Here is a 27856-nt window from a genome sequence, read left to right as displayed (position 1 = left end):
GCATCTATGCACATGTATATGTATACATAATATAAATTTATATATATGTACATACATACATATATCGAAAAGGTGCCAAAGGTGCCGCCGATTTATAAGCATCAAAAATAAAAGAAAAGACAAAAAAACAAAACAAAAAAATACGCCCCAGGCCAGCCCCAAAAGCAATTCAAACGGTTTCAGAGCAAGCGAGATGAAAATATAATATTGCCAGACTGCTCTGAATTGAAGGAAGCAAACACACACACACACACACACACACATACACAAAAAGAAAAAATGGCAAAAGAAATACAGCAAGAAGAAGAGAAAAATTGCAAAGAAATATAAATACAAACCGAGCAGCAAAGAAATGGGAAACGAATGAGAAACGAAAATCGTGTGACAAACCCACAAAGGGCATAAAAAAAGGAAACGTCAGCTCATGCCATCTCACTTGGACACTCGCTCTCGCTCACATTTGCTCTCCCACTCTGTCTTGCTGTTTCGAGAGAAAAGTCAAATTCAATGAAGAAATGACATGGGGTTGGGGGTGGGGGGTGGTCCAAAAGTTTGTCATTTACTTTTTTAATTGAAATTAAAATGCTTTTCCAATAAGTACAAAATATGAAGAAGAACAAGAAAGGCAGAGCATAAAAAAAAGAAGGAAAAGCAGCTGCGCAGACTCAATGACCCCTCCAGGGTCCTCCACAACCCACTCACCTATCCCCCACCCCCACCACCTACTACCCCAGCAGCAAACAATTTCAACCCCCTTCTTTGTCTCTGCCGAATTTATTTTAATTTACTTTACAACAACAGCAAAGCGAAGGGCAAAAAAAGACTAGAAGAAATACCAAAACAATTGTCATTTGTTTATATAACTGCGAATCCAAGAGCGAGAGTGAGATAGTAGATGCCATGCAGAGCTCCCTCTCACACATTGACACACACACACTTGCACTCGCACACACACATACACAGAACCTATGCAAATATGTATGCTCTTGCTCACTCAAGTTTATTGGTTGCAGCCCACCTGACCCGAACTCATAGGTGTGAGCGAGAGAGCAACAGCTAAAGCGATTGTAAACGTGTGAGTGTGTGTGTGTGTGTACATGTGGAACAGGGATGGCGTCTGGGGCTGAATGAAACGAAATGAAATTGAAACGCAAATGAAATGTACAAACGTCTGAAGCAATCAAAAGAAAGCAAAGAGAGAAAAAAAAAACGAAAACGAAGAAGAAACACAAATGAAATGAAAAAATAAATAAAACAAATGACGCCGACTGCGACGTTGACAGCAGGCAGCGAGCAGCGGCAGTAACAGAAGCAGCAGAAATCAGCATCAGTAGCAGCAGCATAGTGTGAGTGAGCGCTCCAACGAGAGAGCCGTATACAGAGTGAGAAAGAGAAAGAGCACAGAGAGTGTTAGTGTGACAGAGGGAGAGCAAGTTCCTGTGCCAGAGACAGACGTCCTTGCTGGTTCGACTTCTGTGTTTCATTTGTGTTTGTCGTTTTTATTACGTTTGTCATTGTATTTTTCGGGGTTGCTGCTCGCACACACACACACACACAGCAACGCACACAGATATTCAAGCACGGAAACAACAATCCTACACCACTCCCACTTTTCTCTCAATGCTAATGTGTGTGTGTGTCTGTGTGAGCAATTCAAACATTCGTATTTGGTATTCGTATTTCTGGTTTTGCACAATCGCACGAAACGAAACGAAACGAAATGAAACGAAACACATTCGGCTCGCCTTTCATTACGAATTTGTCATTCATAAGCGAAGGTAATGCAATAAAATTTTTGCGCGCGCATTTCATATATACATATACACATACACACTTATACCAAAACAAAAAAATACACACACACACACTCGTACATACAAACATATATAGTCGAGCCGAAATGAAGCTCATCTCGTCAAGTACATAACGGTGCCTCCATCCGTGTGTGGGTGGGTTAAAAAAATAATTCTCGCTCTCGCCCTTAGTGATTGCACGAGTGTGAGTAAGTGTGTGTGTGTGTGTGTGGGTGACGACGATTCCCATTCGAATGCAATTCGTTTTCGTTGATTTCTCCCAGTCGCAGTTTCCATCTCGCTACAAACCAAACGTGGATCCTTTCTCACAATCCCAGTGACACGCCGTCGGTACGGTACTACGGTGCTACGGTGCGCGGCGCGTTTTGAATCATCGTCTCGTGTGTTTTCAAATATAAAAATAATCCTCACAATCCTCACCATCATCATCATCATCATCGTCATCAGCATCATAATCCAATCCTATTGTAATTGGAATCTTTACTAAAATATTAATACAAATGAAATTAAATAATAATCATATGAAAATAACCAAAATTATATATATTCAAAATTTCAATTGAATAAACAAAGTGCGGTGAAAAAGTGAACAACAACAACAACAACAACAAAACTAGTGTTAAATTTAGTGAATTCAAAAAAAGGTAATTTATTCTGTTTTCCATTTAGAAGGATTATTAGATAGTTTCTTTAGATTTAGAATTTTGAAAATGTTAAAAATGTTATTCAAAATGTTTCTTTCTTCTAGGGATAAAATCAGATTTGAAGACAGTTTAGTCAGTTCAAAAATCACGTGTGTTATTTCAAATTGTTACTTTTAGATTTTGGTTAAGATTTGAAATAGAAAATTTAGGAATTTTCTTCATTATAGCAAAACTTAAAAGGTCTAGAATTTGTAAAGGACTTTTTTAACCAAGTCTTTTATTTAGTAATTCTTCTAAAATTTTCTATTAATTTCTTACTTAAATTCAATTAATTTCAATTATAGATCTTGCATTTTAGTTTAAAAAGGTTTATTCTGGGGTAATTTTTAAAAAAATATAAATTTAAATTAATTTTTAGTTTCAATTTAAAAAGAAAGTTTATGTCTATTTAATATTTTCCCAAAATTTATATAAAATACCAAACATTTTCTTACCCTAAAGAAAACTAAATAAAATTCGCTTTTTGCTCGTTAGTTTTTGAAATTTAAAATTAAGCCAAACTCTTAGAAATTGTTGGTATTAAGATATATTGAATATGATTTCGAAATTTTAAAAGATCAAAAACAAAAACAAAAGCTTAAGTAGATGAAATAGAAAATGCTTAAACTAAAATAAGTTTTTAACTATCTTTTCATCTAGGGATAATTGTTGTTGTTTATGGTAATTATGGGTTTAATCCTTAAAAAAATTCACAAAATAGATGTAAATTCTATATTCAACATTAAATTAAAAAAAAATTTTAATAGTCAAACGATTCAACTAATGGCAAATTGAGTTAAAAAAAAAAAATAAATAAAAGCCATGTTGACAAATCGATTTTGAATAGAGAATTCCTTTCAACCCCCCGCCGCCTAAAGAAAATTATGGATAATTTCCATACACACACACGGATATTAGATGATTTCTATAGAATCACAATTAGCTAGATTAGCATAATATTAAAAAAAAAAAAACAAAATAGCAACAACACTGATAAATAATTAAAAATAAATTAAAAGTTCATTAATTATTTATTTTTTAGTGGCCTGTAAAACAAATACAAAAAGAAAACAAAAAAAACAAAAACAAAAAAAAACCCGCGAAAATAAAAACCAAACGCAAGCAAAACAAATAAACAAACACAAAACGCAAAAAGCAAAATCAAAAAAACGAAAATAACAAAAAGTGTGACCAATGACGAAGAATGGATGATTCTGTGACAAGTGAACAAAGTGAACAGAATAACAATAACAACAATTTTAGCAATAACAACAACATCGACAACATTACGACCAACAACAATATCAAATTATTGACAACCAGCAATATGAATACCACAGCCATGTTAATGCATCATCAGCAACAACAACAGCAAGCGGCAGCTGCTGCAGCAGCCGCGGCAGCAGCACAACAGCAACAACAACAGCAGCAGCAACAGCAGCAGCAGCAGCAACAACAGCAGCAACAGCAGCAGCAGCAGCAACAACATCAGCAACAAAATGGTCGCGACGGCAGCAACAGTTCACGTGGCGCCAACGATGATCGTCCAAATGGTCGTGGACGTGGCTCAAGTTGTTCACCCTCAAGTTCGCCCAGTCGTCATCCAAGTGCCGTGAGTCCAGTTAGCTCACTCAATCACTCAATGATGGCCCAAATGGCCCAACAGCAACAGCAGCAACAACAGCAACAGCAACAACAGCAGCAACATCATCAATTGAGTCCACCGCCACATGTGACCGGAGCATTGCCAACTGGCAATGGTCTACCCAGTGGCTTACCGCCGCGCATGCCACACGGTCTGCCGCCCCATTCGCTGGGCCTTCTCAACTCACTGCAAATGATGCACCATGCCTCGCCATTAGAATTGATGGCAGCTGCCCATCATCATGTGCCACCGCGCTCGTATAATTCGCCGCCACCCATTTCCACATCGGATCCATCGGCCAATGAATGCAAATTGGTCGAATATCGGGGACAAAAAGTTGCCGCATTTATCATTAGCAGTGAGACAATGTTGTGTCTGCCCCAGGCATTTGAGTTATTCCTCAAACATTTGGTTGGTGGCCTCCACACGGTCTACACGAAACTGAAGCGTCTGGATATCGTTCCACTTGTCTGCAATGTCGAACAGGTGCGAATATTACGTGGTCTGGGTGCCATCCAGCCGGGCGTCAATCGTTGTAAGCTGCTTAGTTGCAAGGACTTTGATGTCCTCTACAGGGATTGCACCACTGCCAGGTACGAACTGTAAACAAACTGTAAAAAAAAAGCATTTGGTTTAAGTGAAGATGCCCAAAAAGGACTCTTCAAATTGATAAAGAAGTCTCCTAAAATTATTGAAAATTTCTAGTTTTCTCTTGATATTTGCAATTGAGAAAGTTTTTGCTTTCTTTTGACTTTAGTTTAGTTTATATATGTATGTGTGTGTGTGTGTGAGTGTGTGTGTGTGTGTGTGTGTGTGTGGGTTCTCGACCCACTCATAGTTGTAGTTTTTTCTTCCTTCTTGTTTGGGTTCGGGAGGCGCAAGAAATTTTCTCATTTCCTGTTTCCGTACACAACTTACGCACTGACTGTATACACCTACCTACACACACACACACACACACATACATACATACATACATATAATGTAAATAGTTTCTAATCGACTTTTCTCGTATCGATATCGAAAAAACTTTTCCATTTGCCCGATGACATTTAGCGGAAATACGCAATGCAAATGTAAATGGTGGGGATCCGACCGAGACCATATATATAGAGAGAGAGAGAGAGAGAAAGAGAGAGTGGGAGAGAAGCGTCCTAGGCAGGGCGGGACCCACCTTGTTAACTAAAGAACAAAACTGCGTAATTTTTTGTTTTGTTGCTTTCATGTTTTGCTTTTGTAAAAACGTTTCTAACAATAGTTGGGCCAATAGTTAGAATTACAAACTAACACACACACACACACACCCACACACACACACCCACACGAAACATTGTGCACAATCGACGAGCGGGTGCCCTGTCAGAGCGTTTCCGTTCGAGTGGAAAAAACGACAAGGTAAAAAAGCAAAAATACTTAGTTTATAATTGTTATAAAAGAAGAAAAGGGAAAGGAAGTTTTTTTGTTAAAGGGGAAAATAAAGTGTTAAAGGAGTTGAAAGGTTAAGTATTGGGTAGAATTGAAAGTTACTTAAAGAAGAAGACGAAATAGTCTTATATTCATTGTCTTGGGTTTGATTAAGAAACTGTTTATCAAAGAAACATCTATAGACTATAAAATTCTATTGAAAATATGTCAAATAGTTCCATGTAAGGAAATTTCCTTTCTAAAGTTTTATAAAGTTATATATTTGAATAATCTTTTTATCTTATAAACATAAATATGAGTTAGTTTTATAAGATTTAAGAAGTTCGCCTAATTTTTGAATCTATTTGAACTTTGAAAGGCTTTTGGATCATATTTTGGATTCCATGTGAGCTAAAAAAGACTCTTTAATCAATTTGTCAGAGACACTTTGATATGAAATCTATTAGAGTTATAATAAATTTTGAATAAAAGTATAAAAACTTAAAACTTTGTTATTATAAAGATCGAAATTGATAACTATAACAATTCAACAACTAGATATCTCACCAACTAAAGCAAATCAGACTGTTGAAAAGAGAAAATTCTCATAGATTATTGTCATTCCTTGAATTTATCAACCATTATGTTAGAGGATAATGAAAAATTGTAATTTACCCTTTGTCAAAAGAAAAATCCTAACAGAATTGTAAAGGGAAACAGTTTAAAACTAACTTATATTGAAATCGTTTCAATAATATCTCAATTTAAATGATTCATTTCGATGTTTCTATGCCTCTAAAAAGGAATTTGTTTACAAAAAACTGAATCGAAAAATGCTCATAGCATTTTGAACTAGGTTTAATATAACATCAACATAAGAACTAAAGTATAGACAAAACTGTTAAAATTTGTCATGGAAAAGATTTAGGTTAAATATTTCGGGGAGTCCCCTTTCATTCGGCCTGGTTTCGTGATGTCTTTAGTCATTTCTTTGCAGTTTTTGGCCTAAAACTAAAGTAAACAAAACAAGTCCAAAGCGAGTTTTGCTATCAATGATCATATCTTTGGCAAATAATTGCACAGCTTAGCCAAAACAGAGGATATTCGAAGGGGATTCACCACCAGTCCTTTCTTATCCTTTTTAAACTTCGATAAATGTTTTTTTTTTTATAGAGTCCTTTGGCCAGTGCATTAAGATATCGAGTATTACCTTCATGGGTCAATGAAAACCCATCTAGTTAATTATGTAAAAATATATTATTGCTTGCTTCACAACAACAACAACAACAACAACAAGAGGTTGATATGCGTGTGTCTGTGCATTCAAAGAGACCCAAGAACCCCTAGACTCCATCCAGAAGAACAGTTAAAAATGTGTGGTTAAACCTATTATTAGGTTGCTTTTTTTTTTTTTTTTTTAAAACTTGAGCGAAATTGAAACAAGTAGAAGAGGAAAACAGCAAGGTGGCAAAGGGGTACAAGGAGAACCACAAAAGAACGAAAATGATATAAAGGGGAAAACAGAGAAACCGCTAAAGGCAAATGGTAGGTCGAAGTTGCACCCCACTGTTTGGGCCCTGGCCATAATAATTATGAGGGACCTCAGATATGGCCTGTAAGTAAGACAGACAGACAGACAGACAGACAGACAGTGTGTGAGTGTGTGTGAGACGAGGAGAAGGAATGTTCAGGGGGACGGGGGTAAGGGGGCGTGTGCATTTTCACACCCGCTTTTGCCCGAAACTTCCGTCAAAAATGCATCCCTATGTAATATTTTCTCTCTTACTTATTACATTATGTTCTCCTTTTTGTTGTAATGTTTTAACAAAAATGTTGTGCCTCACTTGTCTCTTCTTCTTCTCTTTTTAATTGCAGATGCCTATCGATCAAGCCACCCGAGAGGTAAAACATACAAGTATAATAAAAAACAAAAAAAAAAAACGAAAAACAAACTACGGCAATAATATCTTTTCCGTTATGAAAAATCGATCGCATTCACATATTTTCCCAATATACCTACACACAAAACACTTGAGAGTTTTTAGAGCGAAAAAAAAATTGTTTTTTTTTCTTATTAAATTAAATTATATTTCAAAAACAAAAAAAAAAAAAACGGAAATGGGAGAGTCCATTCACATATTCCAAAAATCGAAGGATACGTAAATAGAGCATGAAAATTTTATGGCCTTCTGTGTAGATAAGGATATTTTGCTAACGGAAAGAATTAACTTTAAACAGGTGTTGGTTTTTTAAATTTATAAATTTTGTTCCCATCACTTGGCTCACTCTAAAAACACTCAAAAGAAACAACAAAAAAAAAAAAAAACAAAAAAATTTATGCAATAATTTTTCTGTATATATTTTTTTTTTTTTTGGTTTTTATTATATTTGGTTTGCCTTCTTTTTTTTGGTTTTTTTTCGAAGGCATTTCTTAATATGTCCTTGAAAAACTGAATTTATTTAAAAATTATTATTTTTTTAACTCCTTGAGATGTCATGTCGAACTTAGTTCTGTTTGTCATGATTAAACTTAATTAAAGTTGGCAATTTCTTATAGAGATACGAAAGATTCGAAGACTTTGCTGAACTCTGTCTGTTATGAGATCACAATCCATCTTCAAGGCAGTTATACATATGTCTTATATAAGATCCTTTAATCTGCTTACTGCATATATGTAGCCATACTTTTGAATTGGAACTGCAAGGATTATGTCAAATTTCCAGAAAATTGCCTGAAAAACAGGAATATAACTTAAGTTTAATATAAATTATCAATTGTTTTCAATGGAAAACTTACAAATGAAAAGTTTATGTATGAATGCATCTAAACTATTGACCAGCGGTGTATTATGCCATCAACATTTCGGGTTCATATATAGAAAGCCCATATACATTTAATTTTTATCCGATTTTAATGAACAATATCTCATTTGACGGGAAATTTAATTGACTACGATTCGCAGTTCAAGTGTAGTTATACTTTAGAATCAATTAGTTGCTTAAAATGACGCCAAGCAGGAAGACCAAAAAAATACATACTAAATTGAGTTTTTCAATTGGCTCCAAATTGAATCTTGGAGCCAAAATGAAATTTTGTGGTATGCAGTTTATCTTAGTTTTACTAGACCTAAAAACTTTTTCTGAGGGTCCAAAGATGTACGATCAATTTTAAAAAATTTTAAAATGTTTCTTTTTTTTTTTTTTGCCAGGTCCGAATTTCGGGGCTTTATTCATTTAAATAAGAGCCGTTAGAGATACGCCCACAAAATTTACGGTACATCATCTCGATAGAATGAACAACTCAACGCTATAAATTAATACATCAAAACTTTTCACTAACCGTATATAAAAATCGATTGAAATCAGAATTTATGGACAAAAAAAAAAATGTCTCAAATTTTTTGCCGCCACTGTACATACATACATATGTATTCTTTCTTTTGTATAAACTTAATCTTGGCCTAAATCTTCTGTTCATCCAATTGATCTTAAAGCAAGTCTTAATGTTGATATAAGTCCTTAGGATCTTAATCTTGTCTTAATTTCTAGAGCCAAATTAAAGTTTTATTCAAAGCCAAAACAAATGCCAAATATAGCCTGGCCCTAAAAAATTGTTATTTTTCAATTATTTGACACTGACACTTAACCAAGTGGTGTGTGTGTGTGTGTGTTCGTGTGTGCGCCCACCAGATTGTCAGTTTGTAATTTCTTCAAGTCAATTGATCACATTAGAGGCGCGCACGCTTACAGTTCGGTTCAGATCTTTGAGGCCTACAAAGAATTGAATTTAATTTCAATTGACAGTTTGGGCCACAGTCAGAGCCTTTTTTTGAGCCAACTCTAAAACGATGTTTTAACCCAAGCGGCGGCATCTTACCAAAGAGTTGAGCCTGTCTCTACCTCTGTGTGTGTGTGTGTGTGTGTGTGTGTGTGTGTGTGTGTGTGTGTTATGACTGAACTGGTGGGCACACCTTTCATCTTTAAGCCACAACTATGCAAATTGCTTGAGCCAAAATGATTGAAAATTGCATTTTCACAAGCAAAAGAAAAGTCAATCGATTGACTTGACTTGAATTGTGTTTAATTTAGCGTATTAAAGAGTTTATTAGACAAATTTTGGAATACAAATTAAATTAAATAAAATATAGCAAAATTCTAAAACAAATTAAGGACATAATTGGAATATATTTTTAAAATTTATATCGAAACATAATTCATTTTCCATTTAAAGTGTTTTGTTGACTTTAATAATTTCAACTATAAATTTCGTCAATCAAAAATTGATAAATTTTATACAGTTTACTATTAATTTAGATATATAGAATATATATGCCAAAAATGTTAGAAATTCTCAATTGAAAGGATATTTACTTGACTCAATTTTGAAGTTTTCAATTGCTTAAATTGTTAATAGATAATCCTTAAGTTGTTGAAAGATAAATAAGTTCCAAAAAGATATTAAGGATACAATCTTATCTTATCATATTTGTAGAAAATCTATCAAAATCTTGAAAAAAAACTTCTTTTGTTCAGAATTCTTAAAGTTTAAACATATTCTAATCTCTCAAATGAGTTCCTAAGATAGAAAATGACTATCTCAAGTTTCATTTCAATCAATTCAATTGAAGCCAAGTTTCTGTTCAATCTATCTCTGGATATAGCTTTGAAAATATTTCTCATAAATCTTTTTGAAACGAAAATTGATTACAAATAATTTAGCACAAATTACGACAGCGCCATTGATTTATAATATGAATTTCATATGCATAGCATTTTGTAATTTGCCAGTCTATAATTTATGCTACAACAACAATCAAGCATTAACAACAATAGATATAACAACAACAACAACAACAAGTGCACAACTGTCTAATGTCTAATCTGAAATGACTAGCTGACAATCAAGAGATCAAGTCGAACCGCATAGAAAAAAAAAAAACAAAACAAAACAACTTTTGCAATTGGAAATGTTTTTTGACCAAAGAGAGAAGACAAGAACTATGAAGAAAATAACAAAAAATTTGAAATTAATTTAATTAAAATTTCTAAAAACATAAACCTACATACATACATACATACATATAGTTGTACCGTTGTTTGTTCGAGGTGTCAGTTTCAGATTTTTTTTTTCGATTTGCATTTGCATTTTGCAAATTCAACTTAATTGAGTGTAACCAAATAACAAAAGCAACATTGTTGTTGTAAAATATAAATGTAGCAACAATAGTTCAATTTATTTTTATAATAAATAATTATAGACAACCAAAAAAACACACACACATACACAAACAAAACAAAATGCGGCTCATTCTCTCAGCATCACGAAGTCTCTCCTATTGTTGGCTCAACACTATACACTACTATATAGTGTATATATCTATCTGTATAGGAGTCGGCATGGCATGCTCGAAACGTTGTGCTTTTTTCCCCTTTATTTTTATTTTTTTTCTGCCAACTAAATGAGTTATTAGCACGCCAATTGAAAATTGAAGTGAGCACAAGAAACAAAAAGAGAAAAAAACAAAAGCAAAAAAAAAAAAGGCCACCAGCCCAACAACAAGAGCAAAAACAACAAAAAAAAAGTTCAAAATTTGCCAACTAATATGCATAAATATAAGGCCTAGGAAAAAAATCACAAGTCGCTTGAGGAAATTATAAGGCAACAGCAGAAAGAAAAACCTTTAGGAAAGGCCATCGAAATATTTAATTAGTGTGACTCAATGTTATGCATTTTCCTTTAGACATAGAAAAACTAAAAGGACAGAAAATTTGGAAAGCAATTGTTTATGCTAGGAACTAGGAAAAGGAAGAATCTATGAATCTATCACAACTTAAGCTAGATTTTCTTTCGTTTGGTTCGAATATTTCTTAACGTTGGAAAAGTAAGGTTCATCGAGTTTACCTTAAACTTACCCATAGACTTAGATGACTTTTCTTTGCTCATTATAAATTTTGTCTATAGTAATAGTAATCAGATAGTGGATCTATCTTATCTGTTTAGCATGAGACATTTTGTAGGGAAAATTGATCAATTTCTTGATTTCAAATCGTTTTTCAAAAAAGAGTCATAACTTTAAGAGATTTCTGAACTTATGCGCTTTGATTTCCACAAATCTATTCGCAGATATGATTTAGTGGTAGATAGTCGGGAGGGAAAATGCTGGAAATTTCTTCCCCAAAACTGAGATTTTACTTCCTGAATCAGTCGATGTTCAATCCGTCTTTATTTTCAAATCATAAAAGAGTTCTAGGTTGAAAAACCAATTGGAAAACAAGAACAAGTCTTTGCCTTCAAAATAGGATTTATATAGTAACTTGAAATATTAGAATAAGGACATCGAACACCATTAATCGACTTACTTATTACTTTACTTAAAGGTGGGATACAATTTATTCTATCTAACCTCCATGAATTATATTAAGAATCTATACATTCAAAGATTTTTCAAGGTTCTATAAGATTCAATCTGGGAGTTATAAAAGAAAAGACTATTTAAAGAAATGATTACATCGGATTAATGATAAATTTCTTGTTCAAATACTAAAATAATCTATTTTAATTGAAAGGACCCTCATCTCATTATGATTTTCATTTGATTGTGGGTCCTTTATAGTCTCAGCTAAGAATTTGAATCTGTTTTAGCCACTTGTTGTTGGTTTTAATACCAATCTATCTATATTATCATTTTCATATCTCTAAAACGTTAAGAAAATTTAAATTTGATTTATTAGAAAGTCTTTTCCGGCAATTCTAATATGATCCCAATATGATGCCAAGATCTTGACACATAAAATGTTTCGCTGAAACCGCAAACCTGGGCGACAAACCATTTAGAGTCTTTGTTTCTATGTGCAGATGTGTGTATATATATATCTTTTTTTTCCTGTCCATAATTTGAGTGCAACTCGATGATAACTGGCAATTGAATGTAGTTTGTTGTTTTGTATATGCATTTCCATTTTTCCAAGTGCTTGAGCACGATGCGCCGTCATCGTAGTCGCCCCTGCCCCAGCCCCTGCCACAATTCGCTGGTCTCGAAACCCACAATTAGCCTTGCTGGAGGAATGGAGCGGTTAGTACTGAAGGTACCTGCTGGTAGTTGGGTGGGAGGGTGCTGGAGGGGTAATGTATTGGATTGGATAAGTAATGGTGGCATCGTTGGCTATCTTTGCCAACTTTCAATCGCCTGTCATTTATACATTTGCATGACATTTTACAATGAATTGTTCGTATTGCTGCAAAATGTTGGTCAAAGAAATTCGAGATGACTTCCAAGCAGAAATGTGGAGCTTTGACAACGGGCTTCTTTCCAAGAAGTCTTCACCTTTTGTCCAGGTCCAACTTAAACCAGTTGCAAGAAAAATAAAATCAATTTCCCATACCTTTTTTTTTTTTCAATTTGTCTTGCATTGCATAATTGAAATATGTAAATTTCAATGTTGCATTCGTTGTTGACTTTTAATTGTAGGCTATAGATATAGCAAGATATTGCATGGATATATATATATATGTATATACATAGGCAGCAAGGTGGCAATGGGGCCATAAATTTAATTGATTTGCCAATTTGCTGGACCCAACCATGGCAGACCCTGGGGCAGTGGGTTAAGCTCTCTCACTCTTTCTCTAGATTATGTGGCCGGCTTTTTATTGAAAGGAAGCGCTGACAAATGCGTGCCACGCCCTAAAACAATATTTCTATGCAATTTTCACTCTTATATAACTCCAAGTGGCCACAATTGGCATTTAGTTAATATTTTGGCCGTCTCTTGCTATCGTCACAATTCCAATAATTAACAACTCGGCACAAAGAGAGGGAGAGAGAGGGATGATATCCCTTGATTATTATTGAAATATGCTTTTCAATGCAGACACCGAGCAAAGTAACCGCACAGCTGCATTAAACAGGTTCAGGTCCCAGGAGTCGTCAGTCAGTTAACCGGTTTCTCCATTGCTTTGCATGGTGGACTCCACCGTGTCTATTTTGACAAATTGTTGTTTATTTCTGACTAAATGTTTGACCGCTCGAGCTGCTGCTTACCTCGAATGCAATGTGACAAGTGACAATGGTGCATAAATTAGTGTATTAGTGCCTAAATTTGTTATCCATAGATCAAAAGTGCGTTTCCATTGTGTAGAGATCTCAGAGATATCAGTTATGACATTTTTCAAAATGCTCATAAAGTGGCTAGGCGGGGAGGTAATAGATTCTTAACAGTTAGGAGTTTGGTTAATATGTATATTAAACATTAGTCCAGTCAAACTCTCTACTTTTAGATTCAGGATTTCAGCAATTCAAGAGTCCATTTTTATTTGACCTGATTTACATAATTGAGTTAATAAGCTACTGAGATATTGACTTAAAATCAAGTAAATATATGCATATTCCAAAGAGTTAAGAAGAAGTTTTCAAATGAGTTAAAACTTGCGATAGTCCTAGATGGCTTTAAGTCTTTTAAGTTTTCAAATATATCTCCATATAAACTCAAATATTTGTAATTTAATGATAAAGTCTTTAAAGAATCCTTTTTTGTTTAAAACTTTACTTTTACTATTCAAAAGTTTATATAGAATTTATATAGAAAGTTATTTTGATGATTGGCAGATTTATGAATTGAAAAGTTGGTCAAAGTTGTATCTGGAAACTCTTTTTTTTGTTATTCCTTTTTCTTGCAGATTTTGAAAAGCTTCAAAAAGTGTTTCCCAAAGTAAGGTCCTTTGGTAGATTTGATATTATATACATAAGTTGTGTTTTAGATAAAACGTTTTTTGTTGTTCTATTCATATTCGAAAGAGATTATTCCTAAGATCCTTTAGTAGATACGACTTAAGGCCTTAAGCCAAGATCCTTTGCTAGATACGACTTGGCTTAAGGCCTTAAGCTTAAGTCAAATTCGACGTTCATGTTATCCCAACTCTATAAATAGATTCCTTTGCAAAGTTATCAATTTTTGAATGAATTTCATTAAAAATCTATCATCAAACTAAATTTTTAACAATTCCCAGTACTTACTTGCAAGTTTAATCTGAAGGAAAAAAATCCAAATCTCAGTAAATAAAATATTTCTTAGCCCAATTTACTTAAGACAAATTCCAACGAAACGCATAATTTGATGGGCTAAAATAAATATAAAGAGCTACCAAAAAGGAAGCAAAACCAAAAATTTGAATGAGAAAAAAAAACCAAAAAAACTTTCAAATGAAAGTGAACTCTACTCTTATCGGAAGTGTTTGTTATTGCAACCTCAACCCAACCCACTTTTCATAAATTCATTAACTTGACTGACTGACATAAACACGAGCCTTGGATGTGTTTTCTTTTTTGCACGTCATAGACGAACGGCCTTCCGATTAGACCCGAAAAACACTTTCGCTGTGACTTCTCATTAGGGGGGAAGGAAACATTCATTTGTGGCCCATGAATCATTTCTGTTGGTTCGCCGTGCTGTCTTTACTTGACCCCTTAATGGGGGCCATATCAACATGGCCATTCTTTTGTTAATATTAAAGAAAATCAAATGTTGAAGTGGTCGCAATTAAGACTCATGTTAAATATTTATTCTCGACATATATGTAACAATAAATATTTAGAAATTGTTGGTACCCACTACGCACAATTATAAATTGTTCAATGTTTCGCCATATCTGGAATACTTCTGAAAGTATTGCTACCTGTGTTGCCCTCTCTCATTGTTTGTACTTTCGTGTGTGTGTGTTTGCATTCGGCAAACATTGATAGAAGATTTAATTTTCTTTAAATTACCCGAGATGGCTCGCCAGATGGCGCTTCAGTTGAAGCCATCTATTTGCCCAGAGTCTTTCGTTCTCCCATTTGCCCATTTACTATTTGCTGCAGGTCTTTATCCATTATCTTTCCCCCCACTACCATCACCGCAATGCAAACTTGTTTATGACTTTTGTTACTAATCCAACTAACTAGTATTACGTACGTACGTCAAGTATTTGCTGAAGGCTTATTTAAATATTTGAAAAGCAAATAGCAGCAATTGCAGTCATAAATTTGTGGAAAAATAGTGGTTATAGTAGTAGGAACAAAACAAAAAAAGAACAACAGAAAAGAGAGCAGAATAGCTTTTGTTTATTTATTTATTTTTATTATTAGGTTTTGTTGTTACCCTTTTGGCTTTATTTATTTTTTGTTTTTACGGCAGATAATTAAATTGGTAGCACGTTTTTTATGTTCCCAACGGGTGGGAACTTTAAGAGTTGGTTAAAACCTAATGAAGAGTTTTGTAACTTGAGTGGATAACTTTATTTTAGTTTCTTTTGACTTTCGCCTCATTAGAATGAAATTTTTCTATTGAGCAATATGCAGTCACAGTGTTAGCCTATTTAGTTGTGTTCCTTAACAGGAAGTACTCAATATTAATGAACAGTTGGGACGTTAGTCTTTGATTTTTGACTAAATGTTAGCTGTATGAGAGCTTGAGAAAGAAATTAGAAATGAATATATGCAGCCACACTATTTTTATGTTTGGTGGTGAAAGTTATATGAATTTATAAATTATAGAACGTTCGTTCCTAACGAAATCGATATTAATTATATTTTGAAATCCTATCTAATTAAAGGTTTATTTGAATTATAAATATGCAGCCACACTATTTTTAATGGTATTGTCAAAAGTTGTAGCAGTTCTCACTTTAGCATACTCTTAAAGGCCTTAATTTACTACCATACCAAAAACAAGCAAACTTTATGATCAATTATCAATTTTATCAAAAATAAGAAAGAAATTTCTATATTTTGATATGCAAAAGTAAACTTTTGTGAACTTATAAGATGAATGTTTGTAAAGACCTTTGGTTTAGTATTTCATAATTATAAATATGCAGCCACACTATTTTTGCTTCATACATTATTTAAAGATAGGCAAACCAAGCCAACTTTATTCAGTTATCAATTTTATCAAAAATAAGAAAGAAATTTCTACATTTGGATATGCAAAAGCAAATTTATATAAACTTATATGATGAATGTTTGTAAAAACCATTGGTTTAGTATTTCATAATTATAAATATGCAGCCACACTAAGCACACAACTAAGCAAACTTTATGATCAGTTATAAATTTCATCAAAAATAACAAAGAAATTTCTATATTTTGAGATGCGAAAGCAAATTTATATAAACTTATATGATGAAAATTTTTAAAAGCCATTGGTTTAGTATTTCATAATTATAAATATGCAGCCACACTATTTTTGCTTCATACATTTCTTAAAGATAGGCAAACCACAAACTATTTCCAACTTATAAATAGTCGAACCTTTTTTTTCTTTAAGTTGTTCCAATAATATTTACAGTTAGACTTTCCAAAACTCTCTACGGGTTTGTGTGTACATAAAGAAAAAACACTTTTTTTTTGAACTCTTTTGTTGTTGCGATCGTGTGATAAATATAATATGATATTCAAAAAAATGCAGCACATTGTTAATGATGATGATCTGTGCTAAGGCATTTTTTTTAGTTTAATACTGATACCAAGCCAATTGTCCATTGCTTTCAACCCAACAGTAACTCTCTGCAATTCCGCAGTTCCAGACCGGGTAGACCGCCCAAACGTGGCCCAGTTGGCCTATCGTTGCCGCCCACGCATCTAACACAGCATCCGCAACTGAAGAAGCATCGTTTGGATAATGGTGACTATGCCTACGAGAATGGACACATTAGTGGTAAGTTTCCAGCAAAAAAAAAAAAAAATTGAAAAAAATTGACGGCAACATTTTTGCCACATTCCTTGCGAAGTGGGTAATAATTTATTCAATTGATTGGAGTGGCATGCCCAGAAGGTGCACGATTCGGATTGCTTGTTGCAATTTGCAATTGTAGTTGAAGTTGAAATGGTAATGAAATCATTTCTTGGTTTCGGGGGGATTCGAACGATTCGCTGCTCGTTGTTTGTTGCCGCCATTTGTGATTTAAGATGATTATTAGTTTCAAGTTGTTGCGACTGCGAAGTTGAAGTTAAAGTCAAAGAAGTAAAAAACGGATACACAGATACACAATGCAATGACTACAAAAGTTGTTCCCAGATAACGACAGAGACAGAGAGAGATGGAGAGAGATAAAACGATAGAAGGAGCTGAAGCATATGATTTGTACAGGAAATCGCATTGAATGTTGTTTCTTTCTGTGTAATCTGTAATTATCGATAAGTACTTGCCAGTACACACACAAATACATAGTAGATTTCGAGCTCATATTTAATTGATTTCTTCATATAAGCCTTTTTTTTTCTCTTTTTTTACATATTCGAGCTCTATGATTTCCTGACATTTTCAGAAACGCCTCTTTCTATTAATGTGTCCGAAAAAAAAGAGTTGAAGAAATCGTTCGTTTGGGTACTTTTTTCTCCACTCATTTTTCCCCCGTCTTTCTTTACGATTTTCGTGTATTATTTTTCTTTAGAACTAAGCGGCAAAACTGAAGTTTAGTTTTGCCTAGTCATTGTAAAGGTTCTAAAGAGTGTGCGTATCAAGGGGGCGTTGATATTTGAGTGATATGGCACTATTAACAATAAAATGTGTGTAGAGAAAACCGAAGATGAATGTTTAATTTTTAATTGCATTTTGGCACTTTACAAAATGTGTTACGAAAATGCATTTGCCAGGAATTTACGTTATTAACTATATATTCATATGGTGTGGGAAGGAGAAGGGGCATTCTTAGGTAAACACATGGCGAATGTCGAGATACAGATACAAAAGTATATACATGTATGTCCAGTTGTGTGTTTTTTTTTAGTTGCTGTGTTTAGTCTGGGCGCCCAGACAATGGACAAAGCTATTTATAGATTAATGTATACAGACATATATGTACTATATAGAAAGACAAGAACAGGTGTCAGTTTGGTTTATTCAAATGAAATAAGTCATACAATCGATATAATTTGTGATAGAAAAACATTTAGTTAGACTTAATCTGGTTTAGTTTTTGTGGAAAGATAGAATTCTGATGAATTCCTTTATCATTATGAACATCTAGGTAAATTTTCACAGAAATTTAATTCTTATTAATTAATATTTATCAGTTTTTAATGTTTATTTAGTAAATTTCAGAAATTTAACTTCATGAAGAATACATTTTTCTATCTTTGGATCTAAAGTATCTTACATAATCAAAACCATATTTTAGCAGAGTCTAGTATATGAAATCCATAGATCTTAAAACAGATTAAAATTGAAAATCTTATTATAATAGAATGTTTCTGGGGAGTCTTTAAAAAGTTACATGATTTTTCTCGCTAAAGGAAAACATATACATACTTAAAGTTTTCACAGGACTTAACTTACTCATCAATTCATAGAAATCATGGGTTTCTCTGTCCTATCTATAGTCCATTTCAATTCTAAGTTATTGGGGTTACTGATAACAATTACTAACTAAAGATTCGACCTTCTTATAAATTCCTCTTTCAATTCCCTTTCCAAACAGATATGAACCGTTTGGAGAAGTCTCCATTGTTGGCCAATGGCTACAATCCGCCGCCTATCAATCACATGGCGTTCATGCAAATGAATGCCCATCATCCGGGTGCAGCGGCTCTTATGTCGCCTGGGATGCCGCCGCATGGCTTGCATGCACGGCCCGAGAGTCAAATGCTGAAGGCAGCAGCCCAAAATGCCGGCATGTCGGCGGCCAATATGGATGCACTTGCTCGCTCTGGCATTTGGGAGAATTGTCGTGCTGCCTATGAGGATATTGTCAAGCATTTGGAACGTTTGCGTGAAGAGCGCACCGATGAGCGACAACAGGTCATGGGTGTGGGCGGTGGCGGTGTCGGTGGTGTTGGCGGAGTTGGAAGTGGAGCACTTGGTGATCGTGTTGGCAGCTTGAGTATTTGTGAACCCAAGCCCAGGGATCTTAGTTCGCGGAATTGTAAGTATACAAATTTGTTTAGTTTTAATCGATAGATTCGAAATATACTATGTATCGGAATGCTTCCATCACTAAATGATTGAGATCATTATGTGTAATCGAAATGATCTAATAATCCTCGTTTGCATGGCTATTTCTCTTAGGTTCCCCCACACGCCAGAGTCCCGTACTGAACTTAAGTAAATCCGGCGGCAATACGGATCACGGTGGCAGTAATTGTGATGCTGGAAGTGAACGTAGTGATTGCCATTCGACTGCTGGCTCACCACGCGGTGCCTCGCGCAGCCTTTTAGATGAGGGCAGTCGCAGTGGCAATGGCGGCATTGGCAGCGGCAGTGCTGTCATTGGCGTCGAGGACGACGAGGAGGAGGAGGAGAATCTAAGCGATGAGAATCAATCTGAAGTCGATGAACGCTGCCTGGCCAAAGACGATGAGGGTGAGTGTACTTTACTTTTGTCTGTGCACGATAACAACAAATATGATGGCTACAATGACTGACTCTGAGTTGACTGAGTGACTGACTCCACATTGTTTTTGTTTTGTTATTTCTCTTCTGCCTCTCAGACTTGAGTGACACCGAACGTGATAATCTATCTACGGGCTCGGCCGCAGCCGCTGCCGCTGCTGCTGCAGCTGCAGCTCATCTACATCAGCATGCAGCGGCGGCATCGCATCATCCCATCAGACATCATCATCATCACCATCACCAGGCCGCTGTGCATCATTTGGGTGGCTCTCCGTCGGCAGAGGCGGCCGCCGCCGCTGCTCTTCAGCATCAGCGGGCTCTGAACTACTCGCAACTGGCTGCCGCTGCTGCGGTGGCCAATGGGGCAGCAGGTGGCGCAGTGTCAGCAAATGGCCCATCTTCGGCTGGCGGTGGAGCCTTGACCCCCAATGAAGCTTTGATGGCGGCCAATGATGCCACAGCAGCCGCTGCTTTGGCTGGTGGCCTGGCTTTGGGTCCTCTCGGTATCGATGCCCATGCAGCAGTCCCGGCCAGCTCAACGGAAACCCTCTTGAGGAATATACAAAGTCTACTGAAAGTGGCAGCGGATAATGCCAGGCAACAAGAACGTCAGATTACCTACGAAAAAGGTGAGTTCAATTGAGTTCGAGTGGAGTAGGAACTAAGCTAGAACAAATCCCTTTATACGATTTATTAACCTTCTTATATCCCTATCTTGTTTTTTGTTTTTCTCCTTGTAGCTGAGCTCAAAATGGATGTCTTGCGAGAACGTGAAGTTAAGGACTCCTTAGAACGTCAGCTGGTTGATGAGCGAAAACTGCGTGGTAAGTTTTGATTTGGAGTTAGTAATACGATTAAGTTTATAGTATATATATTTCTACTTAAGATATTTAAAGTTTCCAGAATCTAGAGTTTTTAAAAACAATTTCGTCAGACCAATTTGAAGCGTGAAGTCGAAAGAGAAGTAATCTTTTAAAATATTCAGGGCTCGATGAGAGAGATTAGGAACCAGTTGGGAATTGTTGGACTGGTTTTTTCACTTACTAGCTCACTTCAATTTGATTATAAGACAAATATCTTTAGTGGAGAAGCAACCCTTAAATACATTTGACAACCCTTTTAAAGTCTTTGAAAGTCTTTGAGAGTCAACGCACTCAAGAAAGAAACATAACAACCAATTAAAAGATTTACGTTATGTGCCAAATGAAACTTCTGCAAAACGAACAAAGTAAATCTCAAATTCCATTTACCCCCCCTCTCGTGTTTATCATCATCGTCATCATCATCATCATCGTCATCATCATCATGATTATTTAGCTACTTTTTTGCTAATCATTCGAGTGTAACTAAATAATGAAATGATATTAAATTCATTTGAATTGTGATTTCTGTTGAAAAAGGGGCACCAAGATAGCCGAGTCCAAGACCAAGCCCATTGCTGAGCCTTAAACAAAAAAAAAAAAACCTTCTTGCTCTTGGCCTGGCGACGACCACCACCAAGAGGGGAGGGAGGGCCAAGTTGGGGCAGACAACTGGCATATCAGGTGTCATTGTCATTTGAGTCAGTTCGCATTAATCGTGGACGATTGGAGTTGGCATAGGCACTCATGAATCTAAGGACTGTCAAAGCTGATTTGCTCTGCCAGCGAACTAGAGAGATGCCCAACATCACATTAAACATTAAACTCTGACAAATTGATGTGAAGTGAAAACTTTGAATGCCAGAGAATTTATCAAAAGATTTAGCGATTTGATCTGTTGATTTGTGAAGCAATTCAATTGAATCAAACTGGATTTCGGTTGTGTTTTGAAAAGTCCTTCAATGTTGATTCCCTAGAGCATTAAGGATAGCCCGCTCAATATATGTATATTGTAATTCAGCGACCTTTATGACATTTTAAAGAAAAATTTCAAAGTTATAATTTTGTTTTCTAAATTAGTTTGGTTGTTTCTCAGATCTTTCTTCAGGTTTTATGGCAGAGTTTTTTACTCAATAGATATTGCAAACTTGGATCTTTGTTGATTACAATTCTCATTTTGAACAATTTAGTGTAGAATTAACTCTTAAGTAGTTCAGTCCAAGACTGTAAGTAGTTATCAAGTAGCCATTACAATTTGGACCATTAATTATTCAAAAAGGCCTCAATTCCTTTTGGTGTTTAGCCGCCAATCATAGACACTCAAGAGGCCCACACCCAAACACAACCCCCCAAAAAAAAAACACTTGAAATTCTATATAATTGCCAACATGGGCCAGTTCATAACTTAATTTCCTTTTAGTTGTTGTTGGTAAGAAAATTATGCAGTACAACATAAATCAGGAGAAATAATAAAACTGTTGGCCATTTACAAATGTCGGTGGAATCCAAAATGAAATCGAGAACACATGTTGGCCAAAAAAACATTCAGACAAAATTGCATGCAACTATGTTGTGTATGTGTGTGTGTGTGTGTAGATGCAGAAAAGGCAAAGCCACACACGGGGCATAGACATCTAATTGCGACTAATAATAAAGTTGGCGATAAACATCGCTGGCAACTCGAGCAGCAATTGCAATGGGAACGAACGTGGGTGCCCCTAACTCATAATTCAAATTCGTTCTCTCTCTCTCTCTCTCTGGGTTACTCTGTCTCTTTTTCTCGAGAAATTCAATATGCCCTAGCCAAAATGAAATAGTTTTGATTTTGATGATGTTTTTTTTTTTGGGTTGCTCCACCCATAGAAAGGGGGAGAGAGAGAGAGATAGAGACGGACAGACATTATAATACAAAATCGGCTGTCACCACTACGCTTCAGTGCATCGATCGACATTAACGCTGAGCTCTATGACTCTCCTTTTCTCAGTCATACCATTGAATCGGGGCTCTGGCACTGAGTTTTCAAGTCAGGATCAATAAACATAATTGCGCCCACACAGGCGGGCGGATGCGCAGTTGAATTGGCACACAACCAAAACGACTGAACGACTGAACGAATGAACGAATCGATCAAATTACCAGATCAAGATCAAAATCACTCACGATCTCGCTCGCTCTCCCTCTTCCCATTGTATAATTCTCTGTGTCTGTGTCTGTGTGTGTGTGTGTGTGTGTGGTTTCTTAGGCATGTCTACGAAAATTATTTCCTATTACAGCTGCAAAACAGTTTGAGGAAAAGCATTGAATTTGGCAAAAGGTTACTCAGTTTTAGCCCATTTGGACCACATTTAGACGATTGTTTGCTCTATATAAAGTGATTTAACAACATTTCCCGTATCGTCTGTCTCTCATTTTAGTGCTCTATCAGAAACGTTTTCGACGAGAGCGCAAGATACGCGTACGTTATCAGCAACAACTTGGCGGCAACACGGGCAACGGTGGCAACAGCGGCAACGGCGGCAGTGTTAAAATCAATCCCAATGCCAATGGCAATGGCAGTGGCAACAGTTCCAGTGGAGGAGGTATAACCGGAGGTGCCGGCGGCTCTTGCAGCGATGCGGAAATCTGTTCGGGCGGCAGTGCCAGCGGAGAGGTGATCAAGTGCAACAATAGCAACAGCAACAGCGGCGATTCAGTTGTCGAATCAACTCTGAAAGGTAAGTTATCCACAAAAAGATAATAAAAGGATGTTAGGCGCTGCAAAAAGAAAGGCACAACGCATGGCTAACAAATCCCTCCGTTTGTCCATTCCCTCTGCCCACTGCTTACACATGACACACACACACACACGCACACGTGCCTATGGCTCCCCACGCTTTTCTAACCAACACAGCGCCCTCTGCTTTACCTTTTTTACCCCCATAGATAACGATGGCGGCAGAAGCAGCAGCAGCGAAAAGTCTGATAAATCCCTCAGCTCCTCCTCCTGTGATGTGACTAGCGGCCCAGCAACAACAACTGCCGCAGCAGCAGCAACATCGACGGCACCCATCCGTTCGTCCTCCCCCACCCATTTCAAGAGCGAACCTCACTCCGATCACGAGGGCTCCATGGAGCGTCAGACGCGTTCAGGCCCCGCCGACGAGGACATTCGCCATCAACGTTGCGACAGTCGCGAACGTGACGATGCAGTCCGACCACCAAGTGCTGCTGCTGTTGCCGCTGTGGCCGCTGCTCAAGCAGCCGCCGAGGGTAGTCTGGCGGCAGCAGCAGCTGCTGCAGCGGCCGCCGCTGCCAGCAATGGCAAAGGTCCATGGAGCTATCCTGGCATTGATCTAATGGCCACTGGCGCCTTCTGGCAAAATTATTCTGGTAAGTTAGCATATTTCATATAAGTTATGAATCTGTAAGGATCTTAGTTACATCAATTTTAGCAGCAGCCTTTTAAAGTTAAACAATTTTCCGTGGAAAGTTCACAAAATCTGTGAAAAATGGTCCCCTTTTTGTTGCCTTTCCTCAAAAAATGATAACTTCATGCACTAGTAAAGTCAGATATAGCCAAACATCTTTTGAACCAGCTACATATCGGCCAAATGAAGAGTTTAACCAATCATATGTATATGTATTTACCATGGTGTTTGGTGCATTTCCAAGTTTATATACCCTTGCAGAGGGTATTATTCTTGATCAGCATAAGAAGCTGAGTCGATATAGCCATGTCCGTCCGTCGGTGTGTATACGTTTTACTCAGCCGTCTTAGGAGCTATTGGAATGAAACTTGGTATTTGAGCTACTTATAACCCAGGCGAGATAAAGTATGAAAATCATTAGGATCGGACGACTATATCATACAGTTCTAAAGGGAACATAGGTGAAAAGATTGGAGTATCCCTATGAAGCTTACTAATATGATAGTATTGGTTATAAAACCTCAGATCCCAAAATTTGAATCTGATAGGATAAATAAAACACAAGTTACAGTTAATATAAATCGGCTCTGCCTCCAGCTCTGTCGGCAGCGCTGCTTGCCATCTACTACGTCATTCGTGATGACGAACAGAGTACATGCATACACACACAGACGCAACGCTACATAAACTGTATGTGTATGCGTGAGCTGCTTTGCTTAGGGAATGAGAGAAAAAGAAGAAAAAAATGGAGTAAAGAGTTGTAGCACTAACCATAGAACACATAGATGGGACAAACTCATGTTTTTTTGATTGCAAACGCTAGCCTAGTCATGGAACCCCAGAGAACTTCGGGAAAACCCGAACGCTACGAGCTCAATGAGAGCGTAAAGTGGGGAGAGGGCCAAGCAGCTACGAAAATAAGATGAGCCGAACTCCAACCGATGAGCCCAACCGATGAGGCGAACTGCAACAGATGAGCCCAACTCCAACATTACTCGCTTGTGATTTCGTTCTGTCTATGTATGTGTACACTCGTCGGTACATGCTCAGGCTTCGTAGTGTGTGTGTGACGTGAAGTTGTACAACATCGCATTTCAATAGCTCGCTCGACCAAAATTTTTAATTTTCGACAATGCGAATAGGATATGCCCCTGTCGAAAGAATATCAAGAAATATTGGCATCAGCTTTGAATGTATCCAGGTGGCTGTTCCGATTGAGTGTTCGCTTGGCGATCGGAATATCCCTGGTTCGAATCCCAACTCGATTATCGTAAGTAATGTTGGAGTTCGGCTCATCTTATTTTCGTAGCTGCTTGGCCCTCTCCCCACTTTACGCTCTCATTGAGAGTACGAACGTTCGGGTTTTCCCGAAGTTCTCTGGGGTTCCATGACTAGGCTAGCGTTTGCAATCAAAAAAACATGAGTTTGTCCCATCTATGTGTTCTATGGTTAGTGGTTGTAGTAAAGTTCTCTTCCAAATGTCAAGAAGCTTTTACATTCCTTCTCAAGAGTCTGCTAGATACCATACCAACAAATTACTGAATATAAGAATGTATAGGGATATCCCTTGCCTTACTCTGAGACAATTTGTATAGAGCAACGTCATATTCGGGAGAAAATTCTAAAACATTTCCATTAATTGACTATTTATACGTCATATGCCTAAAATAAATTCCTAGTCCGCCCCTGAATAAAGATTTTTAAATTTAGATATTTTAGATTTCAATGTTTTGAAAGTAAATTTGAATGATTTCATATGCATTCTTTTTCATTATACTAAAGTAATGCTCCTTATAAGCCATTTTTGATTAACAATTTTCCTTTATTTCATTCTTTTATGATCTTTTTAGAGTCCCTGGCACAGGAGTTGGAAATGGAGCGTAAAACTCGCGCTGCGAATGCCGAACGCGATGTAAAGAGTCCTTTGTCAGAGAGACCGACGGCATATTATAAGAATTCGGTACTTTTTGGAAGCGCCAACTAATTGGTTGTCCTTCCTCGTCCCCCCACACCGAATCCAATGGTAAGCTCAAAAGGATATTTGATCTCAAAGTGCAATCCAGGCGGCGGCAACCTTGAGTAAAATCTATTGTATATAGTATACCATTTATATTATCTAGAAATCAAGAATAAGAAGAAATTGAAAAGAATTCAAGAATTTTTCCGTAACGTTGCAAACGTTTTAGCGGCCATTTTGTGTATATATAATTTAGTTTAAACATTAACTAGAGCAAACAACAAAAACTTCCAATAAACATTTGATTATATATTTCATTAAACATACATATATATATGAAATCAAATTAACAAACCAGTTATAAGCTTATATATAAAATACATACATACAACAAAAACAACTTGAACTTGAAACAAATGCCAGCAATTTTTGTATATAGCAAAGAAAGACTTTTCCAGCCTACAGTGGCGGTCAAAAAAGTTTGCCCAGACACTAACCTAGAACTAGCATTTAATACTACTATACATATACATATATATATATATATATGCTATAGATATATATGGAAAGAAACTTTTAGCATTGCTTATAAAACTATTGATAACTAAACCGATATAGCTTCAATTTTCGACTAAACATAAACATAATACGAAATGAAGAATTTAAGAAGGAACAAAAATTAACAACAAAATGTATGAGCCGCTTTTATTTCATGTTTTTAAAATCAATAAACATTATGTAGATGGATAATAAATATATATGGTAGATCAAGCAGTTGATGATGCCCGATTTTTAGTTAAGATTTTAATTTATTCACTAGCTTAAAACTTGCAGCATTAAGCCCCCTTCCGACCCCGCCCCACACACACACACACAGAAAGCCCTACTAATAATAGTATTTAACTTCAAGTATTTAACTTGTGTAGACTATAAGCGAAATATATATATATATATAGATATAACTGATTAATAAAGCAAAGAGAATGAAACGATAACAACAGCAACAGCAGCAGCAACAACAACAACAACAACAAATACTTGTAGTATGACCGTCATTAAACAAATGAAAAAGAAATCTATGTTACATTTAAACAACAACTATTTAAACGCTTCATATGCTAATACATATATTTATATATATAAGCATATATATATATATACAAACACACACACACACACTAACACTATCTAAACATTAACTTTAGTCATAAACAATAGTCAAAAAGCAGCAGCAGCAGCAACAACAATAATAATAATAATGACAAATCTAATAATAAAACAGCAACAAATATTAAGCAACATTTCGCCCTCCCCTCCCCTCCCCGCTTGCTGGTAAAAAAAAAAATATACACAAACACACACACAAAAATTATTACAATAAATACCATTAAAATAATACCGAGACAGCCGAAACAACAACAACAACAACAAAAACATAAACAAAAGAAAGTTTAAAAATAATATATAATAAATTATTATTGCAAAAAACATAATAAAATTTCATCATTTTTGTTTTAATTACTATTATTTTTCGGGGCTAATGGCTGACAATGGAAAATAACTTTAAAGGCCTTAAATTTCAAATTAAATTTTGACTACGTAGAAGAATTATACTATTTTCTTGATCTTCGAAAAGAACCACACCATCTGGAGTTATTATGGTGTGGGGGGCCATTTCCTATTAAGGCACCTGTGGCCTTAAATTTGTTCCAACCAAT

At 36.0% G+C, this 27856-nt stretch overlaps 1 protein-coding gene across 4 annotated transcripts; it reads left to right on the top strand.

Moving 5' to 3' along the window:
* The first annotated feature begins 1218 nt into the window (after positions 1–1218).
* dac (dachshund) lies at positions 1219–27636 on the top strand. Of its 4 annotated transcripts, none has more exons than XM_068284051.1 (11): positions 1223–2458; positions 3540–4735; positions 7422–7448; positions 17083–17240; positions 19003–19446; positions 19590–19883; positions 20012–20542; positions 20654–20737; positions 23189–23488; positions 23697–24143; positions 26032–27636. In XM_068284051.1, exons 2-11 carry the CDS (start codon positions 3702–3704, stop codon positions 26163–26165), a joined length of 3453 nt encoding a protein of 1150 aa, XP_068140152.1. In that variant the 5' UTR covers positions 1223–2458; positions 3540–3701; the 3' UTR covers positions 26166–27636. The 4 variants fall into 4 exon arrangements, with proteins under 4 accessions (XP_068140155.1, XP_068140152.1, XP_068140154.1 ...); XM_068284052.1 differs by having other exon boundaries at positions 1224–2458; positions 17104–17240; XM_068284054.1 differs by lacking the exon at positions 26032–27636 and having other exon boundaries at positions 1219–2458; positions 23665–23796.
* Positions 27637–27856: the final 220 nt, after the last annotated feature.

This window comes from Drosophila tropicalis, unplaced genomic scaffold (assembly GCF_018151085.1).
Source record: "Drosophila tropicalis isolate 14030-0801.00 unplaced genomic scaffold, ASM1815108v1 contig_3, whole genome shotgun sequence".
Taxonomy (NCBI): Eukaryota; Metazoa; Arthropoda; class Insecta; order Diptera; family Drosophilidae; genus Drosophila; species Drosophila tropicalis.
This window is presented reverse-complemented; position numbering and strand designations above follow the sequence as displayed.